The following is a 24,085-nucleotide window of genomic DNA, read 5'->3' on the forward strand; positions in this document are numbered from 1 at the left end:
TACTTTCCTGATTAGTAAAGGACTTCATGTAGGGAATGAACCACAACAACAAACTGAAGGGAATATCAGTTGACTGATTCAGAACTCAATAATGAGTTATAACAGCAACTGTTTTCTAAAATACAGACCACACATGAGAAATCATTTGTAGAGTCAGAAACCATTTGTAAAATCAGGCTGGGCACATGACAGTAATAAAAGAAAAATCCACTAATCTGTCAGTAGTTGAGAAAGATGGGTTTGGAACTACTCTTTATAAAAAGCTCCAAATACTTGATGTCAGCTCAGAACAACTTTACATCTTATCAGTACTATACAGAGAAAACAGAATAGAAGAAATATGTAAATAATTGTAGATGCCCAAAGTAAAACTGTTCATGCTAAGAAAGACAGAGGGCACTGTCCCTTTCTCGTGGTAGTAGCCCAAAAAGGGGACTGCTAGTCATAAACAAGTAGAGTATTAGTTATTTATTTGTAGCAAGGAAGAAACTAAAGCTGAGCTATCTTGACACTAGAATGAATAAATCAATCTTTGCATTTGCTTCTTAAATGTCCACTATGGTCTGCTGGTATTGCTGTAGATAAGGAGGTGAAGTTCTCACTCTGTACCAAGTAAAGAATTGATACTTCCTATCCTCTGAATAAAAAAAGATTGCAAGAATAGAAGTGATATAAAATAATTTCTTACTAATCTCTTTTGGGACTGTGCAAATAATAAAATTTCTTCAATAGAAAAATGTCATAATCAATAACATGAATAACTTGGTGTGTCAGTTTCTGTTTTCTCCAAATTACATGTAATTTATCTTTGGTTGCTCTGGATTTATGTAATCTAACTGAATCATGAGAGAATAATTTGTAACAACACTAGAAAGCAATTCATTGTCATTATATTTTATTTGGTGTTTTATATTTGTGTGTTCTTTTTTCTTCTTTTCCTTTCCCACTTCTGTTTGCAGGTTTTGACCTAGTCAAGTGTGAAGATCCTGGCATACCGAATTATGGCTACAAGATCCGAGATGAAGGACATTTCATAGACACTGTCATCTTATACAGCTGTAATCCTGGCTATACAATGCATGGCAGTGGCATTATGACTTGCTTAAGTGGAGATAGGAGAGTCTGGGACAAACCTCTGCCTACTTGCATAGGTAATATGGTTTGTTGTAGTGAAATATCTTTCTGGTATTTCAGGAAAAAAAAAAAAAATCTTTCTCTACTCTGTATGATAATGATGAATCTATAAAAACTTTAAATTCTTTAAATTTCAAGTAACAACTTATCATGGATAATCAAATACAACTTTTCTGGTTCTTTAATAGCTTGCTATGTAGTAGTGGCAGAAAACCGTTGGGCAACACTTCTGTCACCAGGCCAGTTTTTAATGAAAGACTGCTGCTTTTTATGATGAGGCTGTACAGTGCTGAATCAAGTCTCTAAAACTGTTTCATTATAACCACCACAAATGTTAGGGAAGTACTGGGTGAGACAAAGAAAACATCTGAACACCAGTATAGCTATTGCCCATTAGTACCTTTGTTAGGCAGTTTTTCTTCTCCAGTTCAGGTTTCCAGTCTACCAATTACCAGTGACTTTCTGAGTTCAGGTTTCCAGATGGTGTTCCCATGAGTCCTCGAGAAAGTCCTTCTTTTTTGTGTGCTTTCTAATGCTTACCTTTTGAATCTGATACCTGATACAGGTAAGCTACTGACTACTTCCAGCAAACTCAGCTGACTTGCAGGATCCTTGCTCATTGACCCTTTCCAGCATTGTGTGCCACATTTTCAATTCCAGGAGCTGCGTCTTTCTGGATACATTCACAGACCTGCAGTTTGAAAAAGAGCAGGCTTTCTTTCCTTTCAGAATTTTAGCTAACCCAGAGGATAACTGCCAGAAAAAAAAAACAACAACAACAACAAAAAAACCATCAATGAAGAGCATTTCTGCTCTTGGTAGAGATGCTATTATTTGTACTAGGTTCTGGAACTGTTAATGTATACATGCTTATATATATATAAATTATAAATATATGTATATATATATACACACACGTATGTGTGACAGTTCAAAATAACTTTCAAGTTTGAATCAAAAGACGTTCCTGGCTTCTTATACATTTAAGTTCTCAAGTTTTTCAATTTGAGTGGCATCCTTTTCATCAGTGTTTGACCTTTTTAAGAGAGGACTCTTAATTTGTCCTACCTTTGTCTATCTCCCCGTTTAATTTAAATTAAATAGTTACTCTAAGTTTGTTTTCTGGAGTCTTTTCTTGTGTTCATTTTCACCAACAACTACGAACCTGAATCAGTTTCAAATTTAGTAAGCAAATAAATTCATTAGTCTACCCAATTCCCTTCCTTAGATTGATGATTTGTCTTCTAATCTATATTTGGGATGTTGAAATATCCCATATCATTACCTTTATTTCCACTTTTCTTGATATTATTCTTTTCTTGATTATACTTTTAAGCTTGAATATCCGACTTATCATTGCTACTGTCTTTTTTTTTTTTTTTTTTTTTTTTTTTTTTTTTTTTTTTTTTTTTTTTTTTTTTCCCATTACACCTCTGCTTTGTACTTTGTATTCCTAGATATTTCTTTATGGTATTTTGTTGCAAAGACTTTGGAATAGTTTGTGAAAAAAATCTTTCTTAAGTGTCTAGCTTCCAAGCTACATGGATGGCCATTAAATACTGATCGTTCTCTCCGAAAGTCTTCTAAAAGTGGATCTTTCTAGAATGCCTTTCTCATCAGTCTATTAAATTCATTAAATTATTACCTTTCTTTCTACTGTCCTGTGTGAAGAAAAATTCATCATGAAGATTCCTGGAAATTCAGATAGGCTTCTGCAGGTCATTTCAGTACATTTACTTATTTATTTGATTGTATGTTTATTTCTTTATTTAATGAGGGGTATATATGTGATCTTTTCTTTCTTCAATTTTGTGCCATGCTGTTTTCTTTTTCTTCTTTTATTTGACTGGCTTACTTTTCATCTTTTTGCTTAAGTTCTCATGAACTTCGAATGATCTCTCTTCGAATGACCTAGGCACACTTCCATGTTTGTGCAGATCCCTTTCTTTTTTCCTTCTGTATCTTAGGTCAACATTTGTTGTTTACTGCTGGCTTCAGTAACATGTACGTTCATAATTGGCTTTACAGTGATTCCAGCCCATATACATAGTCAACATTTTCTACACCTTTTCATCTTTGATAATACACTGCTATATTGATTTAGCATTAGTTTTCATTTTCTAAGCGAAAAGGAAAAAAAAAATCCTATAATTTGTACTCTATGACTTTTTTTTTTTTTTTTTGAGTGCTAGTTCAATTCTGTTAGTTTTAGTTCTTTATATAATGCAGCATATTCTTTGATGTGGCGATTTTACTGTATGCTCATTTCTTTTCTGTATTTTTGTTCAGAATTGCTGTAGAAGATTTGCTATTCAGTTGCTTCTAAGTGTTGGTTGTTTTTTTTGCTGATGGTGCTGTTGTTTTTTGTTTTTGTTAATTTTTCTTTTTCCCAGGTAAAATATAGAGTTTAAATAATTCTGATATCACTTGTTTATCTTCCAAATAAGTTCCTTGGTAAAGAAGTGTATCAATCATTTCTTTAGTTGCAGATTGCTGTCATGGCAAATATTACATTCTGAGATTATATAATTAAAATTACTTGAAACCCTACAGAATAGATATATTTGAAAAAAAAAAAAAAGTTTTAGAGTAGCTTTCTCCTGTGGTTCTCTTCACAATATGTTGTGTTTTGAGTGGCCAAAACAGCAGGATAGGTAAGTAAATCACTCACCTTTTTTCCTCTAAGTTTATTTTCCTGCCCTGTAACAATTTGGTTGTCAGCAGTGACTCAGTATTGGACTTACTATTTGTTAGGAGTTGTTGCTGGTAAATTATTTGGTCGCACTGTAATGTTTGTTTCATTGTCTGTGTCTTACATTGTGATAGACAGCTATGCTTGAGTTATTCTACCCTGTAGTGTTTTTTAGTGCCTCTACTAGTGAGGCAACTCTGTTTAGGGTAAATAAGATAGGACTTCAGAGGCATTACTTTATTTAACTGGTGAGACACTAATTCTTTTTCTTCAAAAGTGCCTTACTGTTACAGGGTGTTCCTTTTTCATTAGGGCACAGCTTTATAGTGACCACACAATGGCACATTACATTGCTAAACAAGCAAAGTCAGCATCATTTCATTCTGGATATTTTGCACTGCAATAGGTCTCTCCACAAATTTAAGATAGTTGTGATAATAAAAATGGTTAAAACCAGACATTTCATACTCTCAAATCATAGTTTTCTGTTTTATTCTCTTGCTTGGTGGGAATATGGCATTTAAATTTGTAAATATCTAAGTAAATTACTAGATAATACCTTACTGTAATTAAATGTAAATAAATTTAATTAAATTAAATGTACATAAAACCTAAATGTAATTAAACCTAAAGGTACAGAGAAGTAACTTGACACCTTTAAGCTGAAAGCAATTTGACATTAGAACAAGGAGAAAATGATTTTAATTAAAAAATGAAACTGTGTAAAATCTGTATTTCAGCATTCAGTGCTACTTAGGAAAGACAAACATTTGGTGACACATTTCCGAGACCTTCTAAAATTGTGACTGTAATCTTCATTTTGAAGTACTCTTCCTTGTAAAACATCTTAATCGCAGAAGTATGATTTATTGCTTTGCAACAAAGGAGGAATAAAATCACTATATGTGTATTTTTAATTTGTATAAATGTCCTAGTTCATTATATGCAGTATAATGCTACTTCAGAGATGTTATTATCTGTTACTTTTTAGAAGACATTAAAATGCTGAACAGGAAAAAAAAGAAAAAAAAAAAAGGAAATGCAAAATATTATGGTCTTCAAATAATGGTAATAATGCAATCCTTGTGTATTTTGTAGCTGAATGTGGTGGTCGAATTCATGCTGCTACATCGGGGCGCATTTTGTCCCCAGGTTACCCGGCACCATATGACAATAATCTTCATTGTACCTGGATAATTGAAGCAGATCCAGGAAAGACAATAAGGTATATACTTAGTTTCAATATTTATTATTTCAGTATTTTGTAAATTGTAGTCCGTGCCATACATTTTCATGCTCTTTTACAATTTTGTTTTGTTTTGTTTTGTTTGTTTATTAACTCCTTTTTACATTAATCAAATTGGTCCTTGTTATTCTAGCATTTAAGAGTACCATTCCTCCAGGGAACCTCAATACCTAAACTGTACTGGGGATAGCTGGGCATCTAACTCTTAACTGTGAATTCCTTTGAACAGCATGGAGTATAAAACATCAGTATGACAAAGCTGTTATGCCTTTTTCTAACAGTAAACAAGCTGAAGTGTCAGTTGTGGTTTCAAGTCATTGTAATGTAAGTCATTGTAATGTAACTTTTTTTTTTTTTAACTTACTGTCATATTCAATGCAATAATTTGTTGTGAATAGAATATAATTAATCAAAGCTTTCTTTCTTGAATAAATTACCTCAAGCAATCCTAAAGTGCCTGAGTCTCTGCCAGGAATGCTTGGACATCAGGCATCTTGGTTCTTGTTGATTATCTATTCAGAGCTCTCATGAAATTTGATGAAGTTTTTACAATTAACAGGAGTATCAGAGAATATGAGCCCTGTAGTGCTTTTTAAACAACTCTGCAGGGTTTCCATTTCTTATTCCTGCTCTATTCCATAATATCATTATTAAGATATATAACATTTTGAAGTATGTATCATATTTTTTTTCCATAATCAGTTGAATAGTAAGACCACCAATATCTCAGAAGACCTTGAGAGTGAACAAGTTTAATAGAAATAATGAGATTTATAAAAAGAAACAAGACTGAAGGAATGCTTAATAGATAAGGACTTATAGATCAGGCAGCATAACAAAAAAGGGAAGAAATAAGAAAACTACATCAAAATGAGGGAAACACGAGTGGTGACTAATGTACAAAATAAGGATAAATGCTGAAAACTGCATGAACGTACCAAGAAAATAGTCAAAACAGTTTCATTTCCATAATAGCTTATGGAAAGATAATGGAAAGATTCAATAACTTAGTTACGAGGAAAAAGGTAATACAAGGTCTTCCACCTGGATCACAGCAATGCCCACTATCAGTAAGAGATAGGGGATGAAAGAATTGAGCACTGCCCTACCAGAAAGGACCTGGGGGTACTGGTGGATGGGAGGCTAGACATGAGCCAGGAATGTGCCCTCACAGCCCAGAAAGCCGACCATATCCTGGGCTGCATCAAAAGAAGTGTGGTCAGCAGGTCAAGGGAGGTGATCCTAGCCCTCTACCCTGCTGATGAGATCTCACCTGGAGTACTGCATCCAGATGTGGAGTCCTCACTACAGGAGAGATGTGAACCAGCTGGAGCATGTCCAGAGGAGGGCTACAAAAATGATCCAAGTAATGGAACACCTTCCCTATGTGGACAGGCTGAGAGAGTTGGATCTGTTCATTTAGGAAAAGAGAAGGCTCTTGCTTGTGACCTTTCAGTATTTAAAGGGAGGACTATAAGAGAGAACAAACTCTTTAGCAGGGTCTGTTATAAGAGGACAAGGGAAAATGGTTTCAAACTAACAAAGAGGAGATTTAGATTGGATATAAGAAAAAAAGATTTTTAGAATAGGGGTAGTGGTACATGGACTAGAACAGGTTGTCTAGAGAGGTAGTAGATGCCCTGTCCTTGGAGACATCCAAATTCAGACTGGACAGAGTTCTGAGCAGCCTGATCTAGCTGTAGTGTCCCTGTTTGTTGCAGAGGAATTGGACTACATGACCTTTAAAGGTCACACAGAATCACAGAATGGCCTGGGTTGGAAGGGACCTCAAGGATCATGAATCTCCAACCCCCCTGCCAGACAGGGCCACCAACCTCCCCATTTACTAGACCAGGTTGCCCAGGGCCCCATCCAACCTGGCCATAAACACCTCCAGGGACGAGGCATACACAACCTCTCTGGGCAGCCCATTCCAGCACCTCACCACTCTCCTGGTAAAGAACTTCCCCCTAACATCCAACCTAAATCTTCCCTCTTTCAACTTAAAACCGTTTCCCCTTGTCTTGCTGTTATCTACCCTTTCAAAGGTCCGTTTCAACTCAAATGATTGTATAGTTCTACTATTCTATTCTAAGTTTTCAAAGCAGTTTTTCTTTGAGTTCAATTTACAAAAAAGACTGTCATATATATAGCTAAATTGCTTCAGAATTGAAGGAATATGAATATCTAAAGATTCTTTCAGCTCGGTTTTGCTGTAGTAGCACACTAAAAACTATGAAATGTCAAATTCTGTTTAATAAGTTAGTTTTTCCACTACTAACAGCAAGTTGCTGTGAGTGCAAAAATGTACAAAATATTTAACATCTAATCAATATAATACTAATTGTTGTAATTAAAAACAATTTTTGAGACTAACATAGTTAATGATATACAGCGGAGATATATTTCTTCACAATATTAGCTATGTTTTATTTTGTGCACAAAGTTCACAAACAGTAAGGTGTTTCATTATTCAATTTATATGGACAATAGTTTGAACCGATCTTTTAAATGAAAATAATTTGTTTTTAAAATTAAGTCAGCAAAACATTAGAAATAAATAAGAAGTTATCTACTGGAAAGTATTTTTCTGTGTTTACTTTTTGATTTTTAATCCCATTTCATTAAGCCATATAATTAATTCAGCCTATCACAGGCAATTTTCATATACAATTTACATTTAAATGACAAATTAAGAATTTCCAATTAATTACAAATGCAATGAAGAAATATCAACTGTTTAAAACAAAAAACAACTGTTTTTGATGTTTAGCTATTTAATTTCTTCAATGTAAAAATACACAGTCTGAACTTGAAGTCAATACAAAGATTCTGCCAAATACCATAGCATTCTTGAAAATCTTTCTCAATCAGCTCACTCAACAGGAAAAAAAGGACAAATTATTCTAGGATAACCAGGCCTTCTTCAGTATTGAAACATAAACAGCATCTCTAAACCAAGAACAATTTGGGTATGATTGCTTTGAGTTTTATGTAATTGCATTTAATAAGTAATGTACAGGACTTTTACTTTTTCTTTGCAGTCTGCATTTTATTGTTTTTGACACTGAAGTTGCTCATGACATCTTGAAGGTATGGGATGGGCCCATTGAAAGCAGCATATTGCTTAAAGAGTGGAGTGGCTCAGCCCTTCCAGAGGATATTCACAGCACTTTCAACTCACTGACATTACAGTTTGACAGTGACTTCTTCATCAGCAAATCAGGCTTCTCCATCCAATTTTCAAGTATGTAAATACTTTTACATCTCAATATCAATAATTATTTACAACATTTGTATGTATTATCCTTATATACTTTACTATTTTACAGCTTTCTCAGTCTTTGAAAAAAAGTTATATTATTATAATTCTACATCCTTATGCAGAAAGTACAACTAGGGTGAATTGTTTGTGTTTGTTTTGTATCTGTAAGTTTTCTTATTTGTTGGTATATATTGAAATACCATACCCAGTATTATCTAATTAGATCCATGGGAGTAAGACAGTTATTTAAAATCCCTGTAAGTGCTGTTGTTTAGTAAAGGACACAAATAAGCTTTCAGTTGTTATTTCTGAATAAGAAAATATACTTCAGGAGTTTACTGGAATTTAAATGAATTTAAATTATACCTATTTACTTTCTAAATGTTGTGTCCCAAACCACAGACACTTAAAATAGTCCTAACATACCTAGTTAAAAGTATGCAAGTTGAATTAAAAGAGAAATATCACTAAAATTTCTGATTTGTTTGCAATACAATATGCTGCTACAGTATATAAAATTTAACTTCTTCAAACAATTCAATGTTGTTTTCCACATTTGTGGAAATGAATTGTGTTCTTTTTTTTTTTTTTTTTTTAAACTCGTGTTAGCAAACATGTTATGTTATGCAAAGAGAAAAAGGTATAATTTCACTTATATATTTTGAAAGAAGGGATATATTTAAACTTTGTGCTGACATGTTGCCGAATCAAATTCTTTGACCTTCAGTGATACTTTTAGTAAATATGAGACGGTTTAAGGACTTAAGGGTGAAGAACTGATTTTGTCATCTCATTATACCTGATGGATGTACTCAGTGATTTTGCTAGCAATTGCAGCATATGTCTTACTGGAATTAACTGGGATTAGTGATGAAGAACTAAATGTCTCATCTCAAATAAAAGGAACATGATATTAAAGTTTCATTCACCCTGCTTGGCAAGTAGAATGTTCTACTTATTTTTTGATTGCAAGGAATGAAAAGTAGGGTTTACGGAATATATAATGTAAATGCTAAAATATTTCATCTAAGAATGAGAGCTTAATTTATTTAGTCTCCTTGAGGCCATAAGCAGACCACCACGATCTCGAGATTCAAACTGACAAATCTATGAATATGTGAGGATCTTTGAATGCTTTAGTATTCATCATGTGATCAACTGTATCTCTGTTTATAACAAAGCTGCAAAGAATGTTGAAAATCCACTGCAGTAGTAGTTCCTAACATTATGCATGGAGTAATCTTCAGTTACTTAAACTTTTTTTTTGGTGATCTCAGATGATGTTTAATTACAATTTCTATGACAGTAACTGCTTGAGTTTTGAGTCTCTGTTACTGTGTGATGGATTTTCAGGTCACACTTTTATTAATGAGTATATTGTATTTAAACATAAATTACCTACCAAAAAGTTATCTTCAAATGAATAATTCCACGGCCTTGGAAAACCTTCAGGAATCTAGAATTTTTATGCATGCAAATTCTGTATTGGGTTATGCAGTTGGGATAAGTGTCTATGTCAATAAACATCCACTTACAGCATCATATGAAGGATATACATATGAGAGTATCAAGTCAAATGAGCAGCTTAAAAACAAAGCATTGAATTGCTAGTCTTTGGTGGAGAATTTGTTTCACAGTACTGCAAGCATGCTGTTTACTTTCATTCTGTACATTCGAGAGTGCTATTATAGCATCTGCCTAAAAAAACTTTTCAATGAAAGTATAGTATGAAATGGATCAGAAAATAGTTACCTGTATATGTCATTACATATATTTTTGTATATGTCATTACATATATTTTTAATGGAAGAATATAAATAGCTGAAGCTCACAAAACATTTGAATGCTATTAAAAGTGCCTTTGTCTTGCCCACTCAGCTCAGCATGCAGAGCATGAGGACATGAACTGACAAGAGTGATTATGTTAATTATAATCAGTCTAATGCTTTTCATTAAAAGTTAATTACCATTTAATCATGCATAAAAGGACAAAAAAATGGACTTCATTGTACAAAATTGACCTTTACTCTTGGGGTTAAATACATTAAAACTATGTATTAGAAGCCAGGGATGTCAACCAGCTTTCTTGTCATGATACAGAAAGTGAACACAAGAAGGGTATAGACATATTTGATAATCGACTTCCTTTTTCTGAACACACATAGGTACTAGTAGCAAAAACTTCCCACCTAAGTTAATCATGAAAATGAAGTTTTCTAACCTGGATTAATTCTGTCCTAAGTGTCTAAAGTAAAGAGGATAAACTTTGGTCTGAAATTGCCTTGTTCTTTCTGTCAGCTATAAGTCTAGTTCACTGGAAATCTGCCATATTAGAAGCAACCATGTTCTCTTGTATCTTATATAATAAGCTAACACAACTTACTTGTCATAGAATCATGGAATGGTTTTGATTGGAAGGGACCTCAGATCATCTAGTTCCAAACCCCTCCCACAAACAGGGTTACCAACTACTGAATGAGGCACTAGATCAGGTTGCCCAGGACCCTATACAAGCTGACCTTAAACACCTCCAGGAATGGGGCTTCTACAACTTCTCTGGGCATCCTGTTCCAGCACATCACCAGACTCTCGGTAAAAAATTTCTCCCTGGCATCTAATCTAAATACCCCATCTTTCAGTTTAAAGCCATTTCCCCTTTCCTATCACTATCTACACATGTAAACTGTTAATTAAATTCTAAATTAAAATTAAATTCTAAATTTCCCTCCTGTTGATACGCTCTCTTTAAGTACTGAAATGAGGTCCTGATGGAGCCTTCTCTTCTCCAAGCTGAACAAGCCCAATTCTCTCAGCTTGTCTTTGAAAGAGACACGCTGTAGCCCTCTGATCATCCTCATGGCCCTAATGAATTGATGCATTTATAGTCCTTCAGCAGAGTTTGTAGATATTGCTCCTTAAAGCTGAAATATAGCAAAGGGTTGTTCTCACATTTCTTATGGCAAAAAAACATTTTGTCTCAAATTCAGACCCAACTGTTTTTTATGCCTACCTCTGTTTCTATGGCATTGCTCATTTCTCTTATGGTCTTCTGTAAGCATACACTTAAAGATCAATATAACTATGTGAACAGAAACATTACCTCTTTCTGCTAATACAGAAGAACAGGAAAAATGTCTGATACTTCATTAATTTTTTTCCTCAGTTTCTTTGTAATATTTTTGAATTACTGAAACAGCTTCAACCATTTATTTTGTTAAATGACAGATATTAAATGATGGCATCTGTATGGTTGGTTTAGCCCAAATTTGTTTGTTCTGCTGTTTGTTTGCTTTCTCAACATTTATAAAGTTTGCTTTGAAGTAGAGAAAAGAAATGAAGAGAGAACATTTCTGACTAAACCATTAGGTTAACAACACAAATAATCAATTGTGATAAAAAAATAAGCAACTTATACCAATGAGTTAATTAGAACTGTTATTTGGAAATTGATGTTTCTGATGTTGACATATCTGTTGACCTTTTTTTCCTCTGAAAAGACCTTAAGCATCAATGGTTCTGTTTCTTATAGTTCCTAAAGACATTGTGCTTAATCTGTCAATTTTTTTTTTAAGCAGTAATATCTGCTTCTGTCCGGTTTTGTAATTCCACATGTCTGCTTACAGAAATTCTTATGGTAACTATGGTACATATCTTGAACTGCAGAGTTTTTTTGTCTTGTATGTTGTTTCCTGATTGCTGAGACAAATCTTAATTACTTGCCTAATAGTTTGAGTTGTTATATTTAAGTATAAACGGTTCAGTGACAGAATTTTCATTTCTGGGTTTCACCACATGATTGTTCCAGGTTGATGCATGACTGAATTACTGAGAAAAGAGAGTTAGAAGAAAAATCCATTTTAAAAGAAATGTATATATGCAGAATCGCATATGTGCCTTACTATATGGCTACAGAATTTTGAGTTCAAAGGAAAAGAAAAAGCATTAAGACAACTTTAGTTAAAATAGAGAATTCAAGATTCTCTATGATGATGATTAAGTCTGTAGCCTAAGCATTCTTTATAGTTTAGTTTCCTCTTCTGCTTTCTCCAATGCTCTAAATGTTGCATTACATGCTTACAATAAATTAGTTTAATTAGTATGAAAAATAATTTGTATCCCTAATCTAATCCATAGCGTGGTTAAGGCATCCCAAGTCTCATGAAAAGTAGCCGTTCTTCATTTGGTTCCTGTAGAAATAAAGAGAAATGAAGCTTTGGTTACTTTAGTTATCTACTTCAAACTTCTGAACTTTCATATTTCAGACATAATAAAAGAGTCAGTATTTGGGTTTCTGGAACAGATTTTTACACAAGTCTGATTGAGCAGCAGTTTAGTTTTTATTAATAATTCTATGGTAAGTCATGAGAATAGACTGTGTGATTCTTAGTAGCACTCAATCAGCACTTAATCATCAGACAATCTGACACAATTGTTCAACAGAATTTACTATAATCAAATACAATGACTTGTTTAGATTCAGGAATGTGGGAGGTTTCTAAACTCAGCTGCTTGTTTGATAACCTTTTCCTCCAGTATTGAGCTGTTGCTCATCCCCCCTTTCAACGGTGTCTGACCTAAAGAAGGCTTCTCTTTGTTAAAGTCTCTCAGTGGTGAATCTTGAGAAATCTACCCATGCAAGCGTCCCAGTCCGGGGAGATCAAGGATCACAGATTGCTGGTTTTCTGAAGAGCTCAAAGGGTTCTTGTTTAGGATTGCTTTTTATAGGAACATGAGATTATTCACTTTTGTCAGTAATTTTCCATGATTCAGGTCTTTTTCTGTTGTTTTCTGGGGCTATGATTCAGTTGTACTACTCCTTCCTCTTTCCCTCATAGCACATATTCATACCTTTGTCAGTTAGGCATGTTACAGGAGCAGTGGCAATGGCCAAGGGAGGCCTGATTGTCTCACGTCTGTATGTACAGATTGTACAGATAACAGAGGGATGATACATTGCTATGCTCCTACACAATCTATAGATAAAAGATAAATTATGTTGTGGTAGCTCTCCCCAGAATCATGGACCAGACACATAGATAACAAAGGAATGATACCATGTCAGGCAAGAGCTGCTCCACTGCACCTATGTACAGTGTCTTGCCTTTGATACGCCAAAATCCTTCTCAAGTCTGTTGTGCAAGCTCTTCTGTCAAAACATGTGAAGACTGTGCAGTGCCTGCAATTTACTATCCTAACTCTTGAAAAGTCTTCATAATTATTGTAACCATGTGAAGTGAAAAAAAATAAAGGGAGTGTCTTTAGCAAAATACTGAAAGAAATGCTTACATGATTGTTAACCACAGGCAGAATGCAAACAATATTGAGAAAGGTGATTTTTATTTATTTATATATATATATTTTTGTACAATACATTACAGGCTAAACAAAATGATAAAAGATGAAGTGTCCTTCAGGTGAAAGATAAATTAGGAACAACTCTAACATACTGATCACAAGGCTACAGACACAGATATACAGTGAGTCATGTTCTCAAAAACAGTAAGCTATTGATTATCAGTGGTGTTTTAAGTCAACTTTGAAAAGGCAGTTTGGGGGCTAAATCCAAAATAAAATCCAAAATGAGATTCTGTAAGATTATTAAATTCAGAATAGAGAGGTTTAACACAGTGCCTGCCAACACATGAAGATCTGAAGACTCCCTAGATACCTTTGTTTTTTCCAGCTTCCCATTCTTCTTACACTAATTCTATCATCTGTATACACATGCATGTCTTACCCTAAGCAGAAGAGACAGTGATAAGGAGAAGGGAAATCTGTACAGAGTAAGACTCTATTAACACTGAGTATTTTGTAGGTTACTGCATAGAACATGTGGACAAGAACTGGTAAGCGGCAAAAGAGTTCTTTGCCAGTTAACAGAATTCAAATACCTTCTCCTGGTTGTGTTATTTCAGAATCAATGAATCACTGAGGTTGTAAAAGACCTTAATTCTTTTCAATCATGTCTAAAAAGAAAGTCTTGCTATCGAATTTTGATTTGACCTAGCATCCTTCAGTCAAAAATGTAGTTATTTCTTTTCCTGCTTTCTATCATGTGTATTTTTATTTAATGCTGTTTTAATTTGATACTAAATTTCCCACAGAGTTCTGCTGGAGAGTCTGGCTACTCGGGGCTTGGACAGGTGTATGATTTGCTGGGTGAAGAACTAGGTGAATACCCAGGCTTAAAAAGTCGTGGATAGTGTTCGATCCACTTGGTGATTGGTCACAAGTGATACTCCCCAGGGCTCAGTCTTGGGGCCAATTTTGTTCAACATTTTTATCGGTGATCTGGTTGAGATGTTTCAGTGCACCCTTAGTATGTTCTCAAATGATACTGAGTTAGGCAGGAGTGTTGATCTACTTAAGGTCAGGCAGGCCTTGCAGAGGGATCTGGATAGACTGGCTAAATGGGCTGCATCCACTCAGATGACACTCAGCAGGGGTGAGTGCCAAGTCCTTCACTTGGATCACAAGAACAACAAGGCCTGGGGAAGGTGAGTGGAAAGTTACTGCACAGAGAAGAACCTGGGGATGCTGATTATCAGTCAGCTTAACATGAGCAAGCAATATGCCCAAGTGACCAAGAAGGCTAACAGCATCCTAGTTACATCAGAAATATTGTGGGCAAGCAGAACCAGGACAGTGATTGTCTGTTTGTAGGCAGTACTTTAAATATGTGTTCAGTTTTGGGCTGCTTACTACAAGATGGTTGAGTTATTCGAGAATGTGTAGAGAAGCTGGTGAAGGGACTAGAATGGAAGACATGTGAGAAGTGTCTGAGCGAACTGACTTTGTTTAGTCTGGAAAGGAAGAGGCTGACAGGAGATCTCATTTCTCTGTGAGTACTTGAAGGGATGTTAGAGTGAGGTGGGTGTTGATCTCTTTTCTCAGATGAGAAGTAATGACGTGAGGTTTCAGGTTACACCAGAGGAGGTTTAGTTTGGATATTAAGAACTTCTTCATGGAGATAATGGTCAAGCTGGGCTTCTCATGGCAGTAGTGAAGTCCCCACGGTGTTTAAGAGGCACATGGATGTGACATTAAAGTGCTTGTTTTAATGATAGAATGTGTTAGGTCAGATGGATGGTTGGACTTAATGTTCTTAATGATCTTAATGTTATTTTCCAAAATATATACTTCTATGATCCTTGCTGTGTTCAGCTTTAAGTCTCTGAATTCCTCAGTTTAAAAAAAAAATTATATGGTGTTGTTACATCACAGCACAAAAATACCCATTCCCATACTTACATATGATAGCTTTTAATTATATGCCTTTATATCAGTATGTGGTTTGAGAAGAAAAGAGCCTCTTATGAAGTGAGATAGATGATGGAAGAATTGGTGATTCTTAATTTCTGGATAACTTATTAAGGTGTATAACACTTATGACCTTTAGATACTTTCTCAATACCAAATGAAGTAATGGTAAACTTGTAATTTTTGTGCAGTTACAGAACCTCTTGGAAACCTTGTGATGTAAAACAACTTGAAAATGAGATCTGTTGAAAAGTTGACAGCCTGTCTAAATGTTCGCTTTTCTAGATGACACATCAGTGTTTAAATGTCTGATGTTTGATTTAATTAGGATCAAGCGTACTTGGCATGATAAAAAAGCTGCTGTTTTCAAATACAGAAAATGGCTTCAGAGGCTGCAAGAACAAAAATGTTAAGAATGTTTTGGTGTTTCTCTTCTGTATGAGAAATAGTGATTAACAGTGAAATAAATTTTAATTATTATTTTATTTATTATTAAATTTTAATCAGTCCTTAGTAATTGGTGCATACTTGACTCAGTCAGACTGTGAATAATTGTTGATTGCTGAAGATTTTTAAGAAAAAAAAAGATATTAATTTTTTTTTTTTTTTTGAAAAAAGGTACTTGCTAATGAGATTGACTTACGTGGATACACTTCAAAAAACAATTTGCTTTTTTAACTGATATGCACTAGTGATCCATTTTTTGAGCTACTATTATCTATCAAGTAGGAAATAACTTCTCTGAGGTCATGACAGTGCTTCCCTTCCCCTGTGCTCACATATACATTTAGTAAACTGCACTAATATGGAATGTCACTTAAATTGTCAGGGTGGTTCCTGGGGAGTGCTTAGATGATACTTGTTAGTAGTAATAGCCACTACCTTAGTTCTTGGACTGATGCTTATAAATTCTGGTGAAAAATTCTACCAATGTCAAAAAAAACAAAAAAAACAAAAAAACCAAACAACAACAAAAAAAAAACAACTTCAATTGTCTTTTACTTAATTTACAAAAGGAACCATCTCAAGGTATGTAAACTATATTATTTTGGAGTGGGAAAAAAAAAAAGAGAAAAAAATGATTAATAATAAAATGATAAATAACATTTCTGTATAGTATTTTAGCTATCATAACCCATGAATTCTGATGTAGGGATGTTTCATAATTTCAGTGATTTTTCCCAATGGTCACATATTTGCTACTGTACACATAAAACCACATTAATAAGGTCCTCCTTTTAATCTTGTCTTGTTTCTCATTCTGCTCATTATTTTTTTCAACTTTTCTCCTTCCTGCAAATATAGAATACATTTACACCAGAGCACAATGAAAACAAGTAGATGAATAATTTAATTATTTCAGAAGATCACCTCAGGTCAATACAAATTAGGGTTTTATTGCAAGTAACTTCCAGTGAGATTTTAATTTTCTTATTAGGATAACATTAACTGACAGTTTTGATTTCAAAAGGCTAAAAACACCAAACCCACATTAATTGTCTCAGGCTTGAAAAAATAAGAATTTTTCGTTTGTACAAATTAGTATCTGTCTCTTTGAGTTTTGCAAATGTTTAGTTGCTGTTGCTGTTTCATGTAGTGGTATAGCTTTTTGGTATGAAGGGAAGGAGTGGATGCAGCCAATAATAGTGAAAATTGACTTCCTGTACATTTTGGTCACAAAGGTTGCATTATGGTGGTAGTAGCATTTTTTTCTCTCCTTGTGGAAGCCTTTGAGTTGTAATATTTGAAATAAACTAAACTTAAATATATGTATATATTTATTTATTTATATACATATTATATACATACATATATGTATAAGTATATAAATATGTGTATATGTATAAAATCTATATGTATATATATATATTTATTATATATATAATATATGTATTTTTAAAATGAAATAATAGTGTTCCCAAGGAGTGAAACAGAGAATAAAATGGAAAAAAAATGTATAAGCAGAGCAGAAAGATCACTAACATACATCATTCATAGCGTTCCTTAATTTTAAAAACTTTTCAGACCTTTCAAAAAAAATGAAGTGAATGAAAATGTAATTAATTAATGTAAAACCACAGCCAACATTGTAAAGTCTGATACTTTCCTTAAAAATATATATATATATATATGTATACATATTTAATGCAATCTCAGGTGAAGACACCTAAATTTCTGTGTCAGTGTGCAGATGTCCACATGTGTTCTGCATAATGGTCTAACGGTCAGCGGAAATGCAGAGCTTGAATGTCTTATCTGAATAAATATTTCTTTCCTTTTAATTGTTTTAGAAGCTGTTTTTTGGCTCTGGTTTGCAGGTTATTTCTAATAAGGTTCTCACTTTGTTCTTATTCCATCATAAACAGTTGGCAGTGATTGTTAGAGGAGAACAAACCTCACAAAAATGACTACCAAGTCTCAGTGGCAGCAAACCACCCATAAGCCATTTTTCTTTTGTGTTTTTGTGTGTATATTTGTTAACGTTTCAAACAAAGCCTCGGTCTATTTTCAATTATATAGTTGCCCTATATAAATTACTGTTGTGTAATGATCATAACATTTCATTTTTTAGTTTGACTCTGCATTGCCAGAGGTGGGAAAAACAACAGCAGAAAAGGAAGTACAGAATTTTTCTCAGTGACATTTAATACTATATAAAGTATCTCAGAAGAGACTTTGCCCTCTCTATTTGTAGCAATAGAAACTGATCATGAAGCATAATATAATTATCTTTAGGTCCGAAAAAAGACTAGGAACATGTAATTTTTAGTGCTTTCCTAAAACCTAATTGCTTGATATGTTACATACTGCTCCAAAGGCATAGCCACTTCTTTCTCAAAGTGTAGGAAAATGTGCAGCCAACTATTATAAGTAATGGTAATATTAGCTTATCAACCAAGAATGTGGTAAAAATCAGTTTTAACAATGTCATACATGCTTTTAATAAATTATATCAGTTTATGTCTAAATCCTTCTTGTTGGTCTGATCATGTGTTACAGACATGAGAACAAAATTACACTTTGAAGGTTCACCAGATTTAGAGTCAAGCTGGTTATGAATTAGTTTAAGAATGAATTGATTGTCTGATGTGTGAACATGCAAGGAAGTATAAATAAGTCATACTAGAGGAAAAAAAAGACCAAATTATTATTGATATTTCATATTTTTCAAGCACTCCCCTTGTGGTACAGATGAGCAGAAACATGGGTGAAGCAGACTTAACATGTCTTTGATCTTGAGTACAAGAAGTTTAAACTAGATTGAATGAAGACAGTGAAAAGAGTAGAGGGACTTGTTTGTAGACGTTCACCAATTAGTGAATGCGTCACTAGATTTTTGACTTATTTATTTGGCTTTTGCTTACAATTGTGGCCAAGTTTTTTGAAAAGGACATGACTGGGTGAAACAGCCTAGAGTGATGGCAATCATAGTGCAGCTCAGTGATGCAGTGACAGGAGTCTGCAGAGATGGGACCTTCCTTCTTTGGAGAGTCTACCGTGTTTACTGCAGCTCAGGATATTGAATACTTGAGGCCAGAAGAAGAAACCTGGCCTCTTCCACAAATCAATAGTGAATATAGATTTGTGTAAGTACTTTTCTGGACAGCTAGTTGATTTAAATTGTACCATTGCTTGGGGCAGAGCGGCAGGAAGACTGTGTAGAGGAAATGGACCCGGGGGTGTTGATTGATGCTAGACTGAACATGAGCCAGCAGTGTGCCCAGGGGGCCAAGAAGGCCAATGGCATCCTGGCTTGCATCAGAAATGCTGTTGCCAGCAGGAACAGGGAAGTAATTGTCCCCCTGTACTCAGCATTGGTGAAGCTGCACCTCGAGTACTGTGTCCAGTTTTGGGCCCCTCACTGTAAGAAAGACATCGAGGCCCTGGAGTGTGTCCAGAGAAGGACAACAAAGCTGGTGAGAGGTCTGGAGCACAGGCCTTATGAAGAGCAGCTGAATGAGCTGGGATTGTTTAGTCTGGAGAAGAGGAGGCTCAGGGGAGACCTTATTGCTCTCTATAACTACCTGAAGGGAGGTTGTAGTGAGCTGGGGGTTGGCTTCTTCTCTCATGTGACTAGTGATAGGACTAGAGAGAATGGCTTCAAGCTGCGCCAGATGTTAGGATGGATGTTAGGAAATACTACTACTCTGAAAGAGTGGTCAGGCACTGGAATGGGCTGCCCTGGGAGGTGGTGGAGTCACCGACCCTGGAGGTGTTCAAAGAATGTTTGGATGTTGTGTTGAGGGACATGGTTTAGCGAGAACCATTGGTGATGGGCGAATGGTTGGACTGGATGATCCTGTGGGTCTTTTCCAACCTTAGCGATTCTATGATTCTATGATAGCGATGGTTCTGCTCAGTTTACCATTGTGCTTTTTGAATGTATTTATTTAATTATTTTTACAAAGCAAAATATATATCCAAACTCAAGAGGCTGAAAATATGAGAGGTGTTTTGCATAGATTGAGAAAAGATAAGAGGAATATGAATATTATTTTTTCCTTGCACCCAGTGGAATCTATTTACTAGAATAGATGTTTGGGTAACAACTAGAACAAAAATTGATTAATTTAAGCATACTTTGAAAATGTTATTGCATGTCCCTGAAAAGGAAAATTCAGGACTACTTAAAACTGCTTTTATTCAACCAGATGGGCAAGCGTAACATTTACGTGCTGGAGAATATTAAGACTATAAAACAATGTTATTTACATTATGTTACTTACGCTATTGTGCAGAAAGGTATCAAAGTGCATAAGGAAATTTGCTTTGATAACTGGAACATTACAATTAAAAAAAGGAGTTACTAGATCTTCTATTGCATTAAGTGGATGAAAGAAAGGAAGAAAGGAAGAAAGAAAGGAAGAAAGGAAGAAAGGAAGCAAGGAAGAAAGGAAGGAAGCAAGGAAGCAAGGAAGCAAGCAAGCAAGCAAGCAAGCAAGAAAGAAAGAAAGAAAGAAAGAAAAGCTTGTATTTGCTTGGCTCGGGCAGTATTTTATACTAAGGAAGCTGGCAAGAAGCCAGCGTAATTGTGATGCATCTCAGTGCACAAATTCTCATAGGAAAAAAAAGGAACAAAATGTATTCCCATGATAGATAATGAATAAATACTACTGCCTTGTTTGGAATGCTCTTGTAAAAATGTTGTGCTTTTAATTGGAGATATTTAGTATCCACATCTTTAAGCTTTTATTTTATGATTCCCTTAAAGCTTCTATAGCATCAACCTGCAATGATCCTGGAACACCACAAAACGGTACCAGATATGGAGACAGCAGAGAGCCTGGGGATACTACTACCTTTCAATGTGACCCTGGTTATCAACTTCAAGGACAAGCTAAAATTACATGTGTGCAACTGAATAACCGATTCTTCTGGCAACCTGATCCTCCCACATGCATTGGTAATGAGATTATGTTATTCTCCATTAAAGAATAATACAGATTATATTTCTTATTCAACTAGTGGGTGATGTGTAAATAATAATATGAAAGTGTTTACTAAGCTAAGTGTTTACTTGGATCTGTAAATTAGAAATCTTTAAATAAAAATCAAAAGACATTTGGTGCGTAAAGGTCGGGATGATTCATGCACTTTCTCTGATCTGAAAATTCTATTTCTCCTTATTTGGTCAAAATAAAGAAGAGGAAAGGGAAGGTGGAAGGGGAGAAGGAAAACGAAAGGGAAAAGAGAAAAGGGACAAAGGTATATCTGGGGGAAAGAGTGTGAACAGATCTTTACTCTTCCTTATACTTAAGGTGACCTTGAAGGGGAAAGCAGTTTAAAATAGTCTTTACTGCAGACATGAAAATATTAGAAACCTTAGGAGTTCTCTTAAAGGCATTATATATCCATTTTAAAATTACCGTGAAGTCTTTATTTCAGTATGCTACTGATTACTTCCATTTAGAACTGTACTTATCTCTGAACACTGTGAGACTGCTGTTCCTGATTTAGTATTTTCTCCTCCATTCATATCTTATAATTTTGATCATGATTTTACATGTTTTTCATGTAAATCATTTCCTGTAATGGCTGTTTAAAATAAAGAAAAATAATAAGAAGAAAAGAAATAAATCTAACAAATAGGACAAACTAGACCAAAAATAATGGTTAAAATATCAAAACTATAGAAAGACTAATTAAATTGATAAAAAAATTAAATAGAAGTTTATTCTGTTTTCCTAAAATAGGAGTATTTTCATGAACATTTTCATTTAAGTTAGGAGTGTTCTTTCAAAATCTGTATTTTGCTTGTGATTTACAGTTGTCTTGGAGCTTTTAAATGAACCTAAAGTGAAACATTTGTTCTATGAATGTATTCCAACCACAAATGGGCATTCAGTCAAATAATCATTGAGTAAATCAGATTAGTACAGATGCCCAATCCTTAGTACCAACAGCTTGATTCTACAGATGTGTTCAGTCTGCATGACTTGGTAATATATATGCAACCATGTTGCCTACTGTGTTTTTGAGGTAGGCATCTGTGAAATCATTACCTTTGAAAGCTGGACTTCTTATGTGCTTAAAAGTAAAGCTTAATCTATGGTAAGTAAACTAATATATTTGTTGTTTTTTTGTTTTGTTTTGGTTTGGTTTGGTTTTTTTTAATTTTGGAAATAATTTTACTGACTGAATCAGTACTGCTTTGTGTTATATCTTTGACCAAAAGTTACTGTATTGTGAATTCCACTCTTACACGATTGAAGTCCTTCCTGTACATAAGAACTTCAGTTTGACAGAGATGGAATCAAGTAATAGCAAGAATATACTGCACTTCCTATTCAACTTAATGTTTTTATTCCTTTAGGAAGAGCTTTTCTTGTGCTTACTTTGAATATAAAAAGAGCTCATTTTATTTCTGGAAAATAGTTTTCTAGGTGGAAGTGGGAAAGCTATGCTCAAATTTTTTTTGTTATTAAATGTAGAAGTCAATTCACTTCTATTTAACAGCTAACATACACGTGTGAATTTAACATGTGATCATATTCCTATTTCTTTTTTACACTGTGACAGCTGCATGTGGAGGTAACCTGACAGGCCCAGCAGGAGTTATTTTATCACCTAACTATCCACAGCCGTATCCTCCTGGGAAAGAATGTGACTGGAGAATAAAAGTAAACCCTGACTTTGTCATTGCCTTGATATTCAAAAGGTACTATTTCTAGATTAATGCCTATGTTTAACAGAATTTCAAATTTCACAACTTAAAATGGCATCACTTATCAGTTCTTAAAGCTTCTAATCATATCTTATGGCTATGTGTCGCAGCATACATCTAATATGTGCTATAGCATTGCTTCAAAATATCATAAAGGAAAATAACATAGTTATATGTCACTTTTGATATCAAATACATACCTGAACAACAAAAATCGCTGTAACTTCTGAAAAAAGCTTTGAAAACTGTCCCTTTATGGAAATGCTTGATTTACATTTTTGTATTTTACAGTAGAGATTTGCCCTGTACTGGAAACTGTCTAAAATTCAGTTCTTAAAGTTTTTTTGTTTGTTTGTTTGTTTGTTTTTTTAACAAATGCAGGTTGAATACACTGGTTGGAATGCAGAAATCAGGCAAAACAAACAAACAAACAAAAACAAACAAGCAAACAAAACCAACCCTAAAAATGTAGTAGTATCTTCTTTGTCAAGAGATAAAAGATATTTGGATACCACTATGTCATTGTGATAAAAGAAGTTTTATTTACTCATTATACCATCATCAACCTATATTTGTTGCATATGTTTTTAACACAAATTTAAGTTAAGAAATGTAATCATATTAAAGTTCCAGTTTGTCATTTATATTTGCATCAGGTCTATGTGATCATCTTGGCAAGTGAAAAGTTCTTTTCTACCTTTCGTTTTGTATCCTAAATTTGATTTTTAAGCTGAGAGTAATATTACTTTCTTATTCAATAGGTGTAGATCAATTATGATTCTTTTACAAAAGGAAGTATAAGTGCTCAGGGTTTTGATGTGCAAAATTTGCACCCTTTTATAGGAAAAGAAAAAAACATCAGTTTTATCTGTTGACTGACTGCAATATGCTTTCTAATAAAATATTGATCTGCAGTAAATGAAAGAATCAAAGCACAAGGAATCTGAAAGTTATCTAATCAATAATTACAAAAATCTGTTCTTTTAGTATTTGTTCAACTAGCATTCAAGAATGAGAATAGTAATGAGAATAGTTAGTCACAAATTATGCTCTTGAAAATATCTCATGATAGGTATGATAAGTAGCATATGTCTGTGGGATGCCTAAATAATAAGCTAAAATAGAATAGAATAGAATTGAATTGCTCAGATTGGAAAGACCTTAAGGATCATTGAGTCCAACAACAATCTAACCATAGTATCTGTCAACGGTTTAAGGGCTGGTCTGGCCCGGTTCCGCGACTAGTGGGGCGGAGGGATTTCACAAAATCCGCGCCTCCAGGAAGGGAAACAGGGGACCCCAAAACAATCAAAAACAGCGGCA

The 24,085-nt window shown here is 34.3% G+C and overlaps 1 protein-coding gene across 2 annotated transcripts in view; it reads left to right on the forward strand.

Annotated features, from left to right (window-relative positions):
- The window catches only part of CSMD1 (CUB and Sushi multiple domains 1), a 1,033,500-nt gene that overhangs the window by 846,701 nt on the left and 162,714 nt on the right, over window positions 1-24,085 (forward strand). For both annotated transcript variants that reach the window (XM_015284920.4, XM_015284921.4), the window contains exons 24-28: window positions 960-1,151; window positions 4,925-5,051; window positions 8,117-8,319; window positions 20,810-21,001; window positions 22,618-22,756. In XM_015284920.4, coding sequence (XP_015140406.2) covers window positions 960-1,151; window positions 4,925-5,051; window positions 8,117-8,319; window positions 20,810-21,001; window positions 22,618-22,756 — 853 coding nt within the window. The remainder of the gene's footprint in view (window positions 1-959; window positions 1,152-4,924; window positions 5,052-8,116; window positions 8,320-20,809; window positions 21,002-22,617; window positions 22,757-24,085) is intronic.

This window comes from Gallus gallus, chromosome 3 (genome assembly GCF_016699485.2).
Source record: "Gallus gallus isolate bGalGal1 chromosome 3, bGalGal1.mat.broiler.GRCg7b, whole genome shotgun sequence".
Classification (NCBI taxonomy): domain Eukaryota; kingdom Metazoa; phylum Chordata; class Aves; order Galliformes; family Phasianidae; genus Gallus; species Gallus gallus.